General features: G+C 49.7%; 5 protein-coding genes across 5 annotated transcripts; 4 read left to right on the forward strand and 1 right to left on the reverse strand.

Annotated features, from left to right (window-relative positions):
- Nucleotides 1-314: 314 nt before the first annotated feature.
- BDQ94DRAFT_168259 (uncharacterized protein) lies at nt 315-872 on the forward strand (the record flags this gene model as incomplete). Its single annotated transcript, XM_026771005.1, has 1 exon — nt 315-872. One exon carries the CDS (start codon nt 315-317, stop codon nt 870-872), a length of 558 nt encoding a protein of 185 aa, XP_026628962.1.
- Nucleotides 873-2,732: 1,860 nt separating this feature from the next.
- On the forward strand, nt 2,733-3,562 carry BDQ94DRAFT_158105 (uncharacterized protein; the record flags this gene model as incomplete). The annotated part of the gene is made up of 2 exons (XM_026768879.1): nt 2,733-3,292; nt 3,358-3,562. The coding sequence occupies 2 exons, from the start codon at nt 2,733-2,735 to the stop codon at nt 3,560-3,562; spliced, it is 765 nt and encodes a 254-aa protein (XP_026628963.1).
- A 700-nt stretch (nt 3,563-4,262) lies between these two features.
- On the reverse strand, nt 4,263-6,553 carry BDQ94DRAFT_158106 (major facilitator superfamily domain-containing protein; the record flags this gene model as incomplete). The annotated part of the gene is made up of 7 exons (XM_026768880.1): nt 4,263-4,622; nt 4,670-4,765; nt 4,807-4,892; nt 4,998-5,464; nt 5,534-5,638; nt 6,393-6,397; nt 6,515-6,553. The coding sequence occupies 7 exons, from the start codon at nt 6,551-6,553 to the stop codon at nt 4,263-4,265; spliced, it is 1,158 nt and encodes a 385-aa protein (XP_026628964.1).
- A 2,259-nt stretch (nt 6,554-8,812) lies between these two features.
- Nucleotides 8,813-9,727, forward strand: BDQ94DRAFT_168261 (serine hydrolase FSH; the record flags this gene model as incomplete). Its single annotated transcript, XM_026771006.1, has 2 exons — nt 8,813-8,951; nt 9,024-9,727. 2 exons carry the CDS (start codon nt 8,813-8,815, stop codon nt 9,725-9,727), a joined length of 843 nt encoding a protein of 280 aa, XP_026628965.1.
- A 2,397-nt stretch (nt 9,728-12,124) lies between these two features.
- Nucleotides 12,125-19,589, forward strand: BDQ94DRAFT_168262 (type I polyketide synthase; the record flags this gene model as incomplete). Its single annotated transcript, XM_026771007.1, has 8 exons — nt 12,125-12,316; nt 12,399-12,543; nt 12,619-12,887; nt 12,953-13,315; nt 13,382-14,312; nt 14,366-18,368; nt 18,404-19,371; nt 19,438-19,589. 8 exons carry the CDS (start codon nt 12,125-12,127, stop codon nt 19,587-19,589), a joined length of 7,023 nt encoding a protein of 2,340 aa, XP_026628966.1.
- Between the last annotated feature and the right edge of the window lie 82 nt (nt 19,590-19,671).

Here is a 19,671-nt window from a genome sequence, read left to right on the forward strand (position 1 = left end):
ATGAATGTCTTCTACACCCAGCCGCTCGACACTAGACCCCGCAATTTCACCACAATTATTGATTTATCTGCTCTAACACAAGCCAAGATACCGATAATTTAGAGTCGGAATGTCCTCCTTGAGGAGATTGACAGGGTCACAACTTTAGTCACCCTTTGTGTCTGGGTTATGGGGAATGATGGGAGGAATGTTACCCGTCCAAGATCCTTTTAAAACCATGGGATCCACGCGGTGCCTGAGTGTGGTACATCTTCCAAGCTTGGGAAATCTACATCACTGTCACAGCCACAGCAATTTTCTTGAAGTCGGTCACCATGAAGTTCAACAACGCCGTGAACATCGCAACTGTTGCTTGCCTTAGTGTTTCTCCCACCCTCGCCCTCGTGACGTCTTGCTTCGATGCCGTCGACTCTATTAGCAAAATCCCCGGTCACTTCATCCAAAATGTTCAACTGAACGCCTGCCCAGCCGGCTGCTCACCAAACATCGACCAGTGGAACAGCGATGTGAAGGAAGAAATTCTCAACGAATTGATGGAGGATGGTATCGGCTACACTGGAATCAACGATGAGGCAGCACAGAAAGCATTTGTCAAAGCTATTGATGACCTATACACCACCGTCGTGTCCAAGTGCCAGAAAGAATCCGATGGTCTGAACCTTTGTGATGATGAAGACAAGGTACAACCTTTCTTGGACTGCGTTAACAGCAACGCAAGAACTGCCGTTCTCAAAGGGGTGCCCGGATTGCTTCCCTACATTACGAATGACAGGTGCCAGAAAGTGGACGAATACCTGAACAGCGATCAGTTGTGGAAGGATGACTTCCCGGAACACTTCAAGTCATATGTCGACAAATGCCATGACATTTGAGTCTCGTGAAGTACGCAAAGCTTCCTCTTGGCAACCAATTGAAACCAATCCACCAAAGGTTACTATTTTGGCGATGGGAAAGAACAGGTTGGGAAAGAAAGCTGAGAAGAGACAAGAGAATAATTTATATATTTGTACCGTAATAAATATCATGTAATCGATGTGACCACCGTGAGTGTCTATTGGGGAAGCATATATATTTGCACTCCGTAGAGCATAGCATTAGTATGCCGCAAAACCGTCCGGGGTTCAGTATAGACATAAGAAGTTTCCTGTATGACTGACAGGTGTTGGAACGCATCTATTCCGCTCGGAGTAGCCGTCATATATTATCTGTCGACGCGCTGACCGCTAGACCAAAACCGAGACATCGCGTCTAGCCAGCCAGGCGACGGAGAGATAAGTGTCCACACATTATATTTGATCTATTTGGTAGATCTTTGAATAAATTAAATTTGATGATAGCATATGCTTCACTTGACTCAGGATCGCCGTTTCAAACCCTGATCACCGGTATTCCACCGGTTTCGTTCTATTCCACAATTAACAGCTACGTCGGCTCGAGCCGAGGGCATGGTGAAGCAGCACCCTTATTATAACTGCTTAAGCCTGGTTGACTAGCTAGTCATAGTGTAATTTGTATATCTTCTTGTAAGTTATTCTAGCAACGCGCATTATCTCGAAGAATTTATTGTCTGGACTCAATTTATCTCTCCCAGAAAAGGATGATGCTTCAAATTTCTCGTGTCTTGTACGACGAATATCTTTCCTACCAGTACCACTGCATGGCAAGTATCTGTTTAAATCGAACCCAAAAATGTTACCCAAGATTCCATTGTCGGGTTGAAGGTAATTTATACATGGTAACTAATGTAGATTTATGGAGACTGAAGAAGCGAGTTATATGAGCTATACGAATTTGATTCCAAGCAGCTCCTTATGCCTCATGGCAAGGGAAGATAGTAAAGAGAGGTATATACTTAGAGATCAGCGATTCAGCGAGCGCGATATCGCACGAGAAAGCTTCCTTCAAGGAATAAATATTCAGGAGCATCTGAGATGGTTACTCATCAACCGAGTCCTGGAGATCTTTGATTGAAGCAACTTGCATCGAGGCAAGACGAGATTCCGCATGCGGAGAAAGAGCATGGTGGCCCCCATGAGACGCGAGTGACACATTTAGGCCAACAAACTTCTCGAAGACATCAGGGCCCCCGGAATAGTCATTGATAAACTCTGAGACATCGTACACAATTCCATGTATACAGACTAGAAAACAGTCGTCTTTGGCCTTACGCATGAACTCAACCCAGTACATACGATATAAGTGCGCCCGTTGAGGATCCTTATGATGTTGGGAGATCTTCTGAAAACCTTGCTCGCGCAGGATTTTGTGACTGCTAGTAGACTTCAAATTCCCCACCAATCCTAATGTTTCCAAAAGCTCGATTAATCGCCGAGTTAAGTCGCACTCATATCACTGGAATCTATTCCTATAATACGAAGGAAACGCGTGATGAAAATTATGGTTGGCTTCCCCGAGAAGGATAGGCTTCTAGAAGGTACATTGCGCGCTGTTACACCAGAGTATGGCTGGCTGCCTGCCCAAAAGGGATGGGCGATAGAATTCGCCAGGAACGTTATCTGATGGTTTCAAAACCTCACAAACACTGCTTGCGTAGAAAACGCTAGACAGTATGTCTGTGCTACCATCCAAACAGTAGAGACCCCACCCAATGTGAGTAGTACGGTGTACAACTGGAGGACTTACATAATGGAATATTCGTCTTATATACCCCTCCCCCCTTGTCTGGTAGTGCAATACTTGCAGTATCTGCCCACTCTACACCAAGCACAGCGATGTCCCTTTTCTCCTTGTCCGGCAAGACTGCTCTAATCACCGGCGGCACTCGGGGCATCGGCCAAGCCATTGCTCTCGGGCTAGCTGAGCACGGCGCAGACCTTATCCTAGTTCAGCGCTCGACAAACGTCTCAGACACACAACCAGCCGTCGAACGGCTCGGTAGACGTTGTGAGGTGGTCCAATGTGACCTTGCCGACAGAAAACAAGTTGAAGGACTGATTAGCCGAGTTGTCGCCACTCATTCTATCGACATCCTCGTCAACTGCGCTGCAATCCAACACCGCAGTCCAGCAGAGGATTATGCTACACACCACTATGAAGCGATAATGCAAACCAACCTGACAGCTCCATTTATTCTCTGTCGCGATATTGCCCGTCACTGGATTTCGCAGGGGCAGCGCGGTAAAATTATCAACGTGGCCAGCGTGGCCAGCTTCCAGGGCGGTATTAACGTTTCGGGGTACGTGGGAAGCAAGGGGGGCTTGCTGCAGTTGACCCGTGCGTTCAGTAATGAATGGGCGGGGAGGGGGATTAATGTCAATGCCATTGCCCCAGGGTATGTGATAAACTATGCGTTCTTGGCCAGAATCTCTTTTCAGCAACACTGACTCTGCTTTTAAGGTACATCGAAACTGATATGACTGCTGATACCCTGACGGAGCCACGATATGCGGCCTACCGTGACTCTATTATACCGCGGATTCCCGTGGGTAGGTGGGGAAAGCCGGAGGATATGAAAGGGGTAGCGGTGTTTCTGGCTAGCCAGGCTAGTAATTATGTCAGCGGGGAGGCGATCGTGGTTGATGGGGGTTGGTTGGCACGTTGATCTATTATGTTCATGACCTGGAGTGACTGCGCTTCACGGTATCCGTCTGACATATCAATCATTGGCAGTTAGCACTCTACGTACAATACTGCAGCTTATACTCCGTCGCTGTCTCATAAACCACAATGACACGTGGCAAAGTCGGCTTGCTCACAGAACCATTGATGGTTGCTGATAAACTTACTTCCTCGACTCATGGCCCCCTCAAATGAGACCTTGCTTAAGCTTGATCACAGGGAAGGTGTTGGATCTGAGATTGTGTCAGGACGCCTTACGAGGTCACCTCTAGAGCATATCTCAGGAGCCGTTATCGTTCGTCGGAGCATTGGCTGAGAAGTAATCTGGCAGTATATTGCTTCCAAACTAACGTCATGCCTGGAGTGAAATGTCTACGTGCTGGTGGTGGACAGAATCGTTTATGAGGTTAAGCACTTTCCTCTTCTGACTTCCCTTCTCTCTCGCACTTCTTGTCGATGTCCATCCACCGCATACAACAAACCAATAGAAATGATGGGACTAGTGCCGCAGCTGTCAATTACTAGATAACGAAAGTTGGCTCGTCAGTATCAAATGGGAGAAGGCCTCAACAAACGTACAAAGACCCCCGTCAGAGCACTGTTGTACGCGGAAATGACCACAGGGATCTCTGCAGAGAAAACGATGAAGCGCCACCCCAAGGCCCCAGCGGAGATTACTACATTTACAAGGGCAGAGCAAGCGACGTGAGCAAGCTCCTTCTTGAGCTGGGTTTGAAAGACCGCTTCCCCAATAGCCAGGAGGATGGCGCAGCTTGCGGAGATGGCGAAGAGGAAGGTGGTCGCGCCCAAAGGAACAAGGTCTGGCAGAAGGGACGCCTGTACTCCGAGATGGGCCTGTGGAAAAAATGAGTATCTATGATCAATGCAACATGCAATGGAGACTGACCATGGCGACAATTTCCAATGTCACCTGAAATCTGAAACCCTATCCGATGACCATCGAATATAGCAGGATGCAGAGTTGTCAAGAGCCCACCACCAAGTGATACCGTTGCGATGATGAAGATAAGAAAAGGATTCCACTATCCTAGTTTGTTCACCAGTCCCGCCACAATATGGAGATAAGAACATCCGATATGACTATGGGCAAGTACCGGACACGACTGGAGGTTGGAGAGGCCCCAAGAACAGCCTGGAACCAGATTGGAAGCCAGTATATGATACACTGAATACATTTGCAAAGAAAGCAGAAGTATAGATGAGGACGTTATTTCTGCTAGATGGGAACAGTCGGGGAGGAATCGGAGCTGCTTCCTGCATATGAAGTTGCCATCTACCAAATATGCACGTTACTGCCCCGGCATTTGCGAATAATCCAATCATATTTGCCGAGCGTCATGCGTATTTCTGAGAGGTTTCGCCAAATTGCAGTGCTATCAGCAGCATGCTAACAGAACCAGAAAAAGCAAAAGGCCAACTCCGTCCAAGCTCTGTAGCTTTTCTCGTCAACGGTATACTTTCCCTGGGAGCCCGTTTCACGTGGAAGAATAACAGTACCACGACGGCGGAGAATTCGGCTATAGGAAGATTAATGTAAGAACACCAACGCCATTTAACGTGCTGAGTGAGTGCTCCTCCAAGTATGGGCCCGACAATGCTTGCAATGGCAAGGGTCCAATTTGGGGTTCCAGTGCAAACTCCGCGCTTATGAAGTCGGAACACGTTGGCTAAAATAACCAACCCTCCAGCGATAATCCTAGAAGCTCCTAGGCCAGCAATAGCCCTTCCAACAATGAGAACTGGTGATGATGGAGCGAGCGCACAAATAAGTCTCCCGACCTCGAACAGAGCGACATAGCTCAAGTATGCAACCTTTTTGGAGAACAAACCCAAGGGTTTACCGGCAACTGGCTGGCTGGACCAGCTATATAGGAGCGTTAGATGAAGTTGTTGCCTTCCTGAGCCTCTCCATAAATCCCCGGTTGGTACTTACAATGCAATAAAAATTTCGCTCTCATACCAACCCACATCTCTGATAGAATGGACTTCAGGAGTAATGACCGAAATTGCCGTTGCAATCAGATTGAAGCCCCGTTCGCTTAGCAGTTAGACTCAAGTATGCAACGTAGTATATAGGGATCCCTACCATGCCGACCAAGAAGATGCAGAGGTAGAGACCAATGTGGAGAAGAAGTAGCTTGGGGCCTATTCCCCTGTCTGTTTGAAATCCTCTGCCTGTTGTAGATACTTCTTCCGCGCGCAGTCCCACGGGTGTGGGTTCTTTTTTTTTTTTTTTTTTTTTTTTTTTTCCGCTGGGCTATCCTTCCTCGATGTTCCTTCGCTCAAACAAGCCAAAAGATTCGAGGAAGCGGGTGGGAGAGGAGAGCCGTCAGGATTTAGAGGCGTTTCCGTCTCAAGAGTTAAATGGCTGGCTAGAAGAAATAGGAAGATCATTTGACAGGACATGGATCGGTGCTGGGAAAGAGTAGTTTCTCTCGTGCCCCTGGCTAATGGGGGACCTGGACAGCAGAGCTTATCATCCATTGAGATTCAGACAAAGTGCAATCATTCTCATCATACGCTTAGCTGCATTCCTGATCAACATTTCTACGCCCACTAAAGCGGCCGATAGCGTTGGTATACTCGGTCGCATTGATTATGGCAGGACCTGAGGCATATAGTCGAACGCCATGGGCGATAAAAAAATCAGATTAAAGTACTTTCATTTTCCCGCTAGACGGAGAAGATCCAGCAGTAAATCGGAGGGCATGGGTCAATGCTGGTGTCTTGATAAGCTAATTACAATTTACCTTCTCCTAAAGATGGCATTTACACTGGAGTCTAGGACTTACGATAGCTGCAGGCTTCTACTAGTGTCCAAGTTTGAAAGTCATTGGTCGCCAGCATAACCCCTGTCACAAAGGTGTAATGTCATGTTGTGATCGGCGCTTCTATCCATAGCCAGGTACGATACCTCATAATACTCATTCGCCAACAGCTTCAAGTGGTCCATGTATCTTGTCTATCAGGGTACTCCGGACCAAATAAACCCTGTCAAGATTGCAGCGCTCGTTGTGCGTTAGTGCTTATCCCGACTCGTCCTATTTATGGGACGGCACGACTTCCCCAGCAGCTCAAAACTCCAGATTAACGTATTGTCGGAATATTGGAGCCAATAGTATCCATAGTCTTATTGGCCCAATCTAATACTATGGGCGTACAGACCGCCGGTCACGCCCGAGGAAGAGAGGTAGAATTTGGCAGCACTGCGAGGATTGTCAACGATTATACGGAAGACGACTGTTTGTCCGTATGCTACATAATCAACACGTTAACGAATTCCAAGAGAAGTAGACTAGGTAAAAAGCTTGACAGTTGTGTCATGGCCACTTTATCTCGACATTGGCCGAGGAGTTGTGTCGCTGACATTTGGAAAACTGGCATCTGCACCCTTTTCCAGCAGAGATTGAACCACTTCATTACAGCAGCCTATCATACGGGAGTGCTTCTATTGATGTCTCTAGATCCGAATGTACCGTCGCTTTCTGGCAGAAGGTCAGTATGCATCCCTCGGCTCCCAGATACTGCCCATGACAACGGGGTCTGCCCGTTTTTGTCCACCGGGATAAGTTCAACACCCCTCGCTAATAATTGTATAACCAATTGTTCACAGCCTGCTGATTTAGTCAATAAAAGCGGCCTGTGACCATACACATATTAGGTGTTGGGATCGGCACATTGTTGAAGTTAATTATCAACCACCGCAAGATGACGGTAAATAACTGCCAACGGAAATGGTGTTCGACCATAATCGTCCTTATGACGAGAAAATGCTCCGCTGTCAAGTGACGACGTAATTAAACGATGAAATACTTTTTGAGCGGCCCGTGAAAATGACGTTCTTCCAAGTAAGTGGTGTGGCATTCATCACAGAACCATGCTCAATCGAGTCGAACGACACGTCCTTCAGAGCGAAGAAGGCCACGAGGCGTAATGCTCTGAATTGAAACGGTATACCTGCCTATGGCCACAGTTCGTACAAAAAGGGCCTGCACACTGCGTTTAGGCTTAAGGAAGTGTTGTGAAAGGCAGTAACCAATCTTTCCTCGAAAAGCTCTTTTCGTACCCGATCGACCCAGTTTGTCTCTGCATAATAGTCAAGCGGGAATTGGGTTTGGGTTCAACGAAATGAAAATCGACATCCATTGGATAAAACACTACTTCGAAAGCTTCATAGATCAGATACGTTGAGCATATTATAGCAGTTTTGCCGTGTACTTTAGGGAACACTTCGCCTCTGGTGCGGTTGGATTATTCACAGGTTGTATGGTGTGTGGACCGTATGGCTTCATTCGATGGGTCCAAGACAACTAGCCCTGGGCACAAGTGAACATGTCCATTATGCCTGGCATGCTTTCTTCATAGAATTGGACCTCACCGACCTCGACAGCGAGTGAATGTTGTAGCTCTGCCACAGGTAATTGGCATTTTCGCACGTGTGATTCATGACAAGACATGCATGCGTATATCTTTCTAGTCTTTTCTTGAATGTGCTCTATTGTGCATCTGTAATTCACATTGTGTGTGATGAGATGCGTAGCGAAGTTCTTCAGAGTCAAATGTAGGGCTTTGGGTGACCTTCTCCTAATTTGTGAATTTGTTGAAGGATAAATGGTAATTTTTGGACGCTGCCTCTAAGATAAGTTGTTATAAAATATTTATTCACTGACTCTGGATGGCTAGATTGTACTGAAAGATAATGGCAATCTCTGGAATCAAAGATATTCTCTATCTATTGCATGTTTAACAAGCTGTCTGGAGAAATACCGGAACATGTCGTAATCTCACTCGATAAGTCCAGCATATAGACCGGCTTTGCAATATTCCCATGCATATTCTTGAATGCAGTAACATGTTTATAAAGACACAGCAATACTAAGGTTTTTTATTTGGGAAATTTTCGGCAAGATGCTTGGTAGAATTTGATCCTTGATAAATCTGGTCGTACTCTTTATCCACGAAAAACTATAACTACAGCAGATGCACATCCGGTTATCTGTCTAATCAAGAGCGCCCTGATCAAAATGAGTCGGTACTGTGACAGCCCTTGCAGGACTGGATATGGGGAATAATAGTTTCTGGTATACTAACTGCGTATCATGACACCGCTGCTTTGATAACGCCGAGGCCAGGTATATAAATAACATCAGGAGTAGAGTTTCCGATTCCAGGGACTCGAAAACTGCAAGTCTGCTTCCAACGCCCAGCCAGAATGCGCATTCTCTGTCTACATGGCTATGGTACGAGCGCCGATGCCCTCCAATATCAGCTGTCGGGCCTGCTTCATTCGGCAGATCCCAGCTGGGAGTTCCATATGCTGTCCGGCGAGATTGAATGCCCGCCCGCACCTGGTTTGCCATTCCCACCTACAAGACACTATTGAATGAGGAGGATCTAACCACTATTGTTTGACTTGCTCGAAGGCATCGAAACCAACTTCACTCCCCCATATTACTGCTGGTCACGCAGCTTTAGCGCACCATCAATCGAGAATGCTCATTCCCTAATCACCGAAGCGATTGAGGATGAGGGCCCCTTTGATGGTATCTTAGGATTCAGTCAGGGGGCCTCGATCATTGCCTCCTTCCTCCTCGAACAGACCGCCAACCACCCGGAAAGGCCACTCCCATTCCGGTTTGCTATCTTCTGCTCGACAACCATTCCCTGTTCGTCGGATCCCAACTACTGCCGCTCTATTACGGGAGGCCTGTCCCTGCAAGATCAGCAGCGGATCCGTTCTGGGCAGGATGATCAGATTGCACAATTGCCCGCATCCATCAAGGCACCATTTGAAGAATTTGCCAAGGTGGTCAAGGCAGGCCTGTCGATTACTCGTGAGCCAGTCAGCTTCTTTCTAGACCGGCCTATCGAAGAAATCCCCTGTGCCTTGCACCCGGACCATTTTCCGGGCCGCCTCTCGATCCCTACATTGCACCTGCGGGGTCATAATGACCTCCCTGGATTGTCTGATTGTGCCTCGCTAGTGGAGAAGTTCTGCAACCCAAGGTGTCGTAAGACCATTGTCCATACTGCCGGACATGATATCCCGAGAAGTGGGTCGGAGTTGAGGCAATTTAAGGCCGGGTTAGACTGGCTAGTTGCGCAGAGCCAGTTGCCAACGCAGTAATGTGTCGAGAACAAGGAAGTCATATTAAATAGATTTGGTGGCGTCATTGGATGAAGTCATGTCTTATTTCACATTTCCAAGGCGTAGTACGCAAGAGGTGATTGAACTTGTGGCGTTTCCAACCAGCGGTATGTCTTAAAACTTTGCCAGGCAGGCCTGCAGAGAGCATTGCGGGCAGTTTGGGCGGTGTGGCAATGGCAGCGTGAGTTAGCGTTTCGATGTATAATGCACCATAATGTGCTGAAGCATGCAATGCGCAGCTGTTACCAAAAACTTGCATTGGTGCAGCGTGGGGGCTGAGCTACATTCCAAGGATATTGATTTAGAGCCAACATTCGTCGGCTTCAAAATAAGCCATGATCCATGGCACTGGTAGATGCGGCCCGGACCCAGAGTACCCTCACGAATCAAGGCTAACCTGCTGAGTGCTGAGTATTACTCCCTTGGCTCCTTGCAGTGTTGTACATTAAGATACAGGGAAGGGTAAAGGTGAATCCTTGGTCGAGATAACCTTATTTAGCTTGCTGATAAAACATCGGCTCCATTGACGGACCTCCTCAAAGGGAGTAGTGTCTTGACCCTAGGTATGCAAGCTCGACAGGGTAGATGAGTTGTCAGGCGTTTTATAAGTATTCCGTTCACAACTCAAAACCTAGAAAATCTCCCCAAACCTCCCCAGGCAACTGCCATGTGGCTAACTGCAACGGGTCAAGTCTGAAGCAAGGGGAGGGGGGAGGGGAGGGTTTGCGGGATGAGGAGCTCACATGGTGGGTTTGCAATATTTTTTTATTTCTATTCATTTTTATTTTTTTATTGTTTTTTACAGATCTAAATCGGTCACTGCCAAGTGAACCAATAGAAGTGCGCGATATGCACGGTGACCTAAAAAGCCCTTCGGAAAGCATGCTGCTTAAGATCCACAACGATCCAGACCTTGTACCGACTGTCATTATTGTATATGCAGGTCCTCCAATCTACCAGCCGGGTAATGATCGGCTCTTTTCTGCACCACAAGGAGGCTTTCCTCGGAGATCGAATCCATCGATCGAGCTAACTAATCCAGCTACGTATTATCTACAACGCTGAAAATCCCAGCTCCTTAGAGGTGGTTTAAGCGGCCATAGCTAATAAGGGGTCAGATCAATCGCTCCTGGTAGCCGACCAGTTTGCTGTGTTAGTCCACAGCACTCGAGGGCAAGGTAAATATAACTCATGGCCGTGGATTTTTTTATTTTTCTATTTTCTTACTTTTATTTTACCAAACATTGTGCTTGTGCCAATGCCTAGTCTTAGCAGCGATATAAGAATCACCTATTCGTACATTACAGCAACTGTGCTAGTTCCAACTTGTCCCTGAAAGTGGCTGAGACACAGTTCTTTTTCCAATAAAAGAGTATGTACAGGTTAAGGCTCTATTAGCCTTGGTGACTTTGTTGGTGACGGTACAGAGGCAACCAATCGAGTCTAGCAATAAAGCTGTAAACAGAATTGCCACCTGCAGCTGATCACGGGATCCGAAAGCTCCCTCTTATTTAGTGCATTTGGCAGGTTCTGGATGAGCCACCCCTTGGAAAGACAGCCATAAAGGGCTCACACGAAACCATTCCTTGCAGTATCTATTGACTTTGTGTATTGGCTCAGTGTCTTGTACACGTATCACTATGTATGCTCCATTCCTCAGAACAGAGTCTGGAACCAGTAATAGAGAAAATGCCCTTTTCGTTGCAGCCGGCAAGTTATAAGACAGCAATTGAGAGCTCTAACTGGAATCGAACAAACATAGAGGAATGTAGCGGCCATGCGTACACACTACATTAAAGTAGCAGAGAACATCTTTGTTGCTACGGTATTTTACTGCCACTTGCATAGACCTGCCTTGGCTCTGCTCTAATATTCGAGGGCGCAGATCGTTCTCCAAAGACTATGTCAAGATAGTACACAGCCTTCTTCATGGACTTGTCTGCTAACTACCATAGCCTGCAGTAATACCCATGCCAGAGACTTGGAGTCGGAAGGTAGCAAGCTATCAGCTAGCAGACCATCGCGGCTCGTAGTCAGGATCGCTGATGCCCTCTACCTTGAAGCTCAGAAGCAAGCAGTGCCCTTGCGTGGTTTGCAAGCCTTGCATAGCTGTCGTCATAGCATGGAGCAGAAAGTTCGACAAGACTAACTAACTCCAAGATCTTTGACGGGCGGTGGCAGTGCTGGGAACGGGCTAATCCGGATATTATGCGGGCTGTGGTAGAAATAGTATATACGTATAAAGGATGGAAGTGATTCCAAAAATGTGCGGAACACTATAAGGAATAACGGAAAATCAATCAGCGTGAAGTTACTTGATTAAGCGACAACCTTAGTGCATTGAGGGTGACACCGGCGTCTTGACGGCCTACAACTATGGACAACACATCATCATGTCCCGAACCCATTGCAGTGATAGGCCTGGGGTGCCGCTTTGCTGGCCAGGCGGCTTCGTTAGACGGCTTCTGGGAGATGTTGCGAGATGGACGAAAGGAACATGGCCCTGTGCCCGCTAGCCGATACCAAGCCGCGGCGTGGAAGCATCCGAGCCATGAACGAAAAGGTGCCGTACGTCCTCCTTCCCCCTCTACTCTCTCCAACAATCCTCGGCACGAAGGTCTTTGAGTCTGAATCAAACCATGTCATTTAGATCAACCATGACAGCGGGTTCTTTTTGGAGGAAGATCCGGCTCGCTTTGACGCTCCTTTCTTCTCCATCACAGCAAAGGAAGCCGCCGGCATGGACCCGGCACAACGCTTACTACTTGAGGTCGCATATGAAGCCTTCGAAAACGGTAAGAAGCCCGGAGTCTTTACTATCGTCGCATGGTGCAGCGAGTCGAGCTAATTGGGAAAAATGGTATCCGTAGCCGGCGTCCCCATGGAATCACTCCCGGGGAGTTCCACCGGTGTTTACAGTGGCTGTATGACAAACGATTATGAGTTGCTCTCCACCCGGGATATCATGGATATGCCGCACAACTCCGCCACAGGAAACGGGAGAACAATGTTAGCGAACCGCATATCGTGGTTCTTTGACCTGCGGGGGCCCAGTATAATGATGGATACAGCGTGCTCCTCCAGTCTGACAGCACTGCACCTTGCCACTCAAGCGTTGCGTGCTGGCGGATGCCGCATGGTAAGTGATCCATAGCAACGCAAACTGCCGGTGACTCCGGAATCCTGAATTGACGTGAAGTTTAGGCGCTGGTTTGTGGTGCTAGCATAATATTACACCCCAACTTTACACAACGACTATCCTATATGCACATGCTCAGCGCCGATGGGATCAGCCATTCATTTGATAGCCGTGCCAACGGATATGGCCGTGGGGAAGGCCTCGGCGCAGTCCTACTAAAGCCTTTATCCCAGGCAATGGCCGATGGAGATGTAATTCGTGCCATAGTGCGGGCCACGGGGGCTAACCAAGACGGCCGAACGCCAGGGATCACCATGCCGAACGCCGAAGCACAGGCAGATCTCATCCAGGCTACATACCGGCAAGTAGGGCTGTCAATGCGTGAAACGGCATATTTTGAAGCACATGGAACGGGAACTGCCCTTGGCGTAAGTGGTATTGCTCATGCCGTGAAGCAACCCGATACCCGGATATTGACACGCCACTTTGGATAGGATCCTACAGAATTATCCGCCATTGGCGCCAGCTTTGGGAAAGAGCGTATACCGACTGATGAACCCGTCTATGTTGGATCAGTGAAAAGTAACATTGGTCACACGGAAGGAGCAGCTGGAGTGGCGAGTCTTATCAAAGTCGTGCTCTGTCTGGAGAAAGCGACTTTGGTACCAAATGCAGGCTTTGTGACACTGAATCCCAAAATCCAGACGGAGAAATGGCGACTGCGTCTGAGTGATATAACCCAGTCATGGCCATCCCATCTCCCTCAGCGCGCCAGCATCAACTCCTTTGGATTCGGTGGTGCCAACGCACACGCCATCCTTGAAAGCTTGACTCAATATTTAGGCACTATCCCTCAGGCGATACCTCGATCGCCCACTAGTGTCCCGCAACTGGTTATGGTGTCGACACACGACAAGGCTGGTTTGGATCGGACAGCTCAGAAATGGACGCATACACTCGAGGAGTCATCAGAAAACCCCCCATTGGTTGACCTGGCGCATACCATGGCTACCCGACGCTCAAAGTTCGGGTTTCGCAGTTTCGCAGTTGCCGACTCAATAGCTGATCTGCAGGAAGCAATGGGGCGAGGATTACCAAGTTTCCAACGCGCCCGGCGCGAACAGCAAACTTCGTTGGCATTCGTCTGTACTGGCCAAGGGGCACAATGGGCTGGCATGGGAATCGAATTGCTCGCGTTTCCCGTATTTGCAGCTAGCATCCATTATAGCCAAAAGGTATTAACAGGGTTAGGATGTCCATGGGATTTGGCTGAGGAGATTCGTGCCCATGCAAATACAAGCCGTATCAATCGCCCTGATCGCAGTCAACCAGTCTGCTGCGCACTGCAGATTGCACTGATTGACTTGCTCACTGACTGGTCAGTCGTTCCAAAAGCAGTAGTGGGCCATTCTAGCGGGGAAGTTGGTAGGTTCTGTTTGGCCTTCCTATTATGCATAGGTGCTGATCTGTTACTCCAGGAGCTGCGTATGCGGCCGGATATCTTACCCACGAGGACGCTATCAAAGTTACCTACTTCCGTGGTGTCTTCTCACAGAGTATCGTTGAGAACGGGCCCAGTGGAGGCATGTTAGCAGCAGGCTTACCCGCAGAGACTGCCCGAGAGTATCTACATGCCTTGTCTCTGGAGGATGTAGTTGTTGCCTGCATTAACAGTCCGTCGAGTGTGACGCTATCGGGTAATGAAAATCAGATTGATCAGCTAGCTGAATACCTTCAGGCCAAGGGGCTTTTCGCGCGAAAGTTGCGTGTTGATACTGCGTATCATTCCCCTTATATGCGCGCTTTAGCTGATGACTATCGGGATTCAATTGCGTCGATCAAGCCAGTGAATCTACACCAAGGAAAAATAGCAATGTTTTCCTCTGTTACGAAGACGCGTATTCAACATCCCGAAGAACTTGGTCCTGATTACTGGATACGCAATCTCGTCAGTCCAGTCGAATTTGCTACAGCAGTAGGTCAGCTGGCCACTATGAGTGAGTCTGGTCCTCGACGCCGGCGCCCAGTGGGGGTCCCATGGGTTGCCATACTCGAGATTGGCCCTCATGAGGCTCTCAAAGGACCGTTCACCCAAACAGTTCAAGAAGTCAATGCGAGCCTGACTTCCTTACCTTACCTGAGCTTAGTGCAGCGGAAGAAGCATGCACTGCATACATCTCTACAGGTAGCCGGTGTCCTTTGGAGTATAGGATGTCCCTTAGAGATTGACCGGATTAATCGGAGCTTGCTAGGCGACTATACGCCACGGCCGAGCCAGGCGCTCCTTCCCTCGTATGCCTGGAATCATCAGTCCAGGTACTGGCATGAGCCTTATGAATCAACTCAATTACGCCAACGCAACCAGGCTCGCCATGATCTGCTTGGTGTCGCATGTGATTATCAGAACAATATAGAGCCGCGATGGCGCAACTTTCTACGCCTCTCAGAGCACCCATGGCTGGCTGACCATGTCGTGGCTGGCTCTATTGTCTTGCCTGCGGCCGGTATGGTGGCTATAGTAGCTGAAGCTGCACGTCAATTGGCTGATTCTACGAACCTGGCCGGCATTGAGTTTCATGACTTGGAATTTTTCCGAGGCATGGTTATTAGTTCTGAGGAAAACGGGCTTGAGATCCTACTCCAAGTCGCCCCTCATGCTGTGGCTGGCTGGTACCAATTCGGCATCTTTTCTAGGCCGGAGGAATCCCCTTGGGTCCAACATGCAAAGGGTAGCTTTACCATTGAATACGCGGGAGAGGAAGAGCAAATGGAGGAGAGCACCACCGCACTGAACTGGGCGCAGATGGTCCAGCAGGCCCGACAGACTCAAGCCGCGGCCAACATGGCAGTCGATGGTGAGGCAGTTTATAGCTGGTTGTCTGACACTGGAGGTGTGACTATGGGTCCGACCTTCCGAACAATACAGAGGCTTTTCTTTCACCCAACGCAGTCTCGCCTCTACGCCTCGGTGAACGTGACAGACACCCAAAGTACCATGCCCAATGAGCAAGAATCGCCATACTTCATTCATCCATCATCCTTAGATTCGCTTTTCCAGGCTGCGGTACTCTCCTGTTCTGAGGCACTCTCTAACCAGAATGCTCAGATACCCATTGCGGTAGACCGCCTCTACATGTCCACCCGCTTTTCACCCTCAACTGGGGAGCAATTTGCTATTCATGTAAACACGCATTGGGACGAAGGAGGCAACTCTCGATCAGAGGTTGTTGCGTCCCACCCCACCTGGTCACAGCCTGGTCTCGTGCTGCAGGGCGTTCGACTTGGTCGGGTTCCAATGCAGTCCCGTTCATCTGCTGCAGCTGAGAACACTCCTCAGAGCCGGTTCTCGTCACTGGTGTGGGCCGAGCATGTAGACTCCTGGGCCGATCATTGCGATGGTACCCTCTCATCCTGGCTTAAGAGCGTCTGCCATACCCATGGCGATGCACGCATGTTGGTGGTGACAGCAGAGAGGCGGTTTGATCAGTTGGTGCCTCTTCTCCAAGATTTCGTCGCAACTGGCACATACCGACCCCGGCTGCAGTCCCTGACGGTCATCTTGATAGATGTAAGTCCAGAGTATTCAGCTGCGCGGGCACAGGGTGTTCAGCAATTACTGCCAAACTGCCAGGTACTACCCGTACTTACCCTGGCTGAGGTAGGATCTTCATTGCCGGACGACGGAGCATACGACGCCATCCTGCTGGATCATCCCGACCTGTGGAATGGTAGACAGGATTTCCCCCTCTTGGATGATATCCACAAGGCCACCCAGCCTGATAGCTGGATAGCTGCGGCCACCCCAATGGGTATTCGAAATGAGGTCCTCAAAAATCTCGAGAGACATGCCGATTGGGAGGTACGCGGAATTGTCACGCAGACAGACGCACTCCTTATCCACCGCCGAAACAAATCCTCTTCGATGCTAGGCCCCATCCTCTATGTCTTGGCTCCCGAGCCAGCCAACATTTGCGATGCTCTGTTGCAGGAACTTGTGCCTCTAATCCAGGAGCAGGGCGGACAGGTGGAAAGAGTAAGCCCCTATGAGGTGTCAAAGTTGAAGGGGAAGCAGGTCATTTCCCTGATGGAACTGCACCAATCATGGACGCTCCACTGGACTCCCGCGGATATGGAATGTATGCGCGCCCTGGTTCAGGCGAACTACTTGCTCTGGGTGTCGCCAGCACCCTTGGCAACAGACGCTTCCTATGCAGCGACCGGTGCTACAACCGGTCTTTTACGAACTCTGCGGAATGAGAATCCCCACTTGGAACTACCCCAGCTTTTGATAGAGGAGGATTTCACGTCAAATCCTAGCCAACTTGGACGTAGCATCGCACGTCTTGTACGGCTAACCCGCCAGTCGCGGTCGCGACCTCAGGATTACGAGTACGTATTGCGCGACGGCCGCTTGTACATACCACGCGCTATTGCATCCTCCCCATTGGATAAAGTGATGGAGGCAGCTGTGCATGGCCCAAAGCCTATACTAGCAGAGTTGACGGAGGATCACCGGCCATTGCGTCTACACGGCAAGTCATCCGATCTTGAGGGAGCGCAGTGGCAGATGGACGATCGACTCGCCACTGCGATCGCGGATGATGAAGTAGAAGTTCAGCTCCAGGCTATCTCGCTTCCCTCTACGACAGGAAAGACCACAGAGGCTCGCGTTCCAGTAACAGAGGCCCTGGGTACTGTTTGCCACGTCGGACAATCTCTGATCTCGGTATTTTCGGTTGGTGAAACGGTGCTGTGTGTAATACCTGGCCACACCATCTCCACTCGGGTTCGTCTGCCCGAGAGCTCTGTCTGGACTTGTCCTCCACAGCAAGGGCCCGCACAATCTCTCTCCATGCCAGTTGCTTATTCTACCGCCTATACTGGTCTTGCGAACAGCATGCACCAATTCGCCAGCTCCGTTCTAATCGTAGGCTCTGCTGATCAGACGCTCCGCGCCACTGTGCACTGTGCCTTGGCAGCAAGGATGACGGTGCTCGTTGCCGTGGACAATGCCGTGGAGGAGCTTCGCGCCCAGTACCCAGTCCTAAAGGACCAGATTATCTCCCTCCACCGGTCACTTCCAACGACTATCGACCGGTTAACTAGCGGTCGAGGTGTTCAGCTTACTATCTGTAACCTTGGGGGTGCCGTGAGCCGACAAGCAGCGTCTTGTCTAGCATCTGGAGGTCGCTATATTGACCTGAGTGGAGACCTGCAACTCTCCGCTCTACCACAGAAGATTATAGAGCAGGGCTGCACTGTCACCTCACTTTCCCTTGCCCGCATGCTTCGGGATACTCCCCGCCTGGTACAAGCTAATTTTCACCGAGCTGTTGATCTCGTAGCAGGACACAAGACTCTCGTGCAGGTGGCTTCCTATCCTGTCTTTCCAGTCTCTCAGATGGCCGAGGCTTCCTCTCATGCGCGGAATTCTGGCACCCGGGTCATTCTTGATCTCCAGGCGCCAGTCTCGTGGCAGTGGTGCCTTTTCAACCAGAGCCAATACCACTACCCAGTGAGAACACCTACCTTCTGGTCGGAGGGCTGGGCACAATCGGCCTCTCTCTAGCCAGCGCTCTGGTGGATAGTGGGGCCCATCATATTGTGTTTTTGAGTCGCTCTGGAGCTGCACAACCAAGTCAACAAGCAGCTCTGGAAGCACTCCGCGCCCGTGGAACCCGCGCGGAGGTGATACGCTGCGACGTTGCCTCTCCAGACGATGTGCAGAACCTCCTAACCCATGCCACACACCACAACTGGCGCATCCGCGGCATCATTCAATGCGCTACAGTCCTGAAAGATGCCATGTTCGAGCAGATGGACTGGGACTCCTGGCAACAATCAACCCGTGCTAAGATCCAAGGCACGTGGAATTTGCATCAGGCGTTCCAAGCCCCCCGGGCGCTGGACTTTTTCATCACTCTCTCCTCGATCAGCAGCGTGATTGGCAACATGGGCCAGGCCAACTATGCCGCGGGTAATGCCTTCATGGATGCTCTGATGGAGTGGCGGCACCAGCATAACCTCGCTGGCTGTAGCATAAACCTGGGACTGGTCGAAGACGCCAGCGGTGTGACCGATGTAGCCGAGTCCGCTGAGCAGCGTCGCCAGCGATATCGGCATGTACTGGGGACGGAGATTTCGCAGGCGGAGGTACAGGCTCTTGTTCGCTTCCTTGTCCAGGGCCGGATGCAATCCCCGCTGCCTGCTCAAATCATTGCCGGGTTGGTAGATGTTCTTCCAAGGGAGGACGGCGCTAGTCCCTGGCAATTCGACCGCAAGTTCGATCACCGTGCGCGGATCGCTAATCCGGAAGCCGAAACTGCAGCCGGACCAGTCAAGACGAGCCTTCTACTCAAAAAAGCTGAGTCGGTAGACGAGGCGGTATCGCTCGTTAGCCAGGCTTTACAGGGCTATTTAGCTCGGGCTATGGGCGCTAATACTGATTCTGTGGATCTCGATTTGCCGTTGTCTGCCTTAGGAGGTTGGTTTCCTACTTTCTTTCCTGAACAGTAATGTTGTCGTGTGTGCTAACTGCTGATTACTGTAGTGGATTCACTGAAAGCTACGGAGATGCAGACCTGGGTCAGTCGAGAACTGGGGGCCGCGTTATCCTCCTTCGAGCTCCTCAGCTCCCAGCCAGTGAGGATACTGGCTGAGAAGATAACGGCAGGGAGCTCTTTTGTGGCCGTGAAACCATAGGCTTCTGATTATAATAGAGATTACAGTAGTTCTATAGAATGGAATTTTGGATGAGTAAGTAACAGGATGCTCGCAGAATAGA

Source organism: Aspergillus welwitschiae, assembly GCF_003344945.1.
Source record: "Aspergillus welwitschiae strain CBS 139.54b unplaced genomic scaffold BDQ94scaffold_8, whole genome shotgun sequence".
Taxonomy (NCBI): domain Eukaryota; kingdom Fungi; phylum Ascomycota; class Eurotiomycetes; order Eurotiales; family Aspergillaceae; genus Aspergillus; species Aspergillus welwitschiae.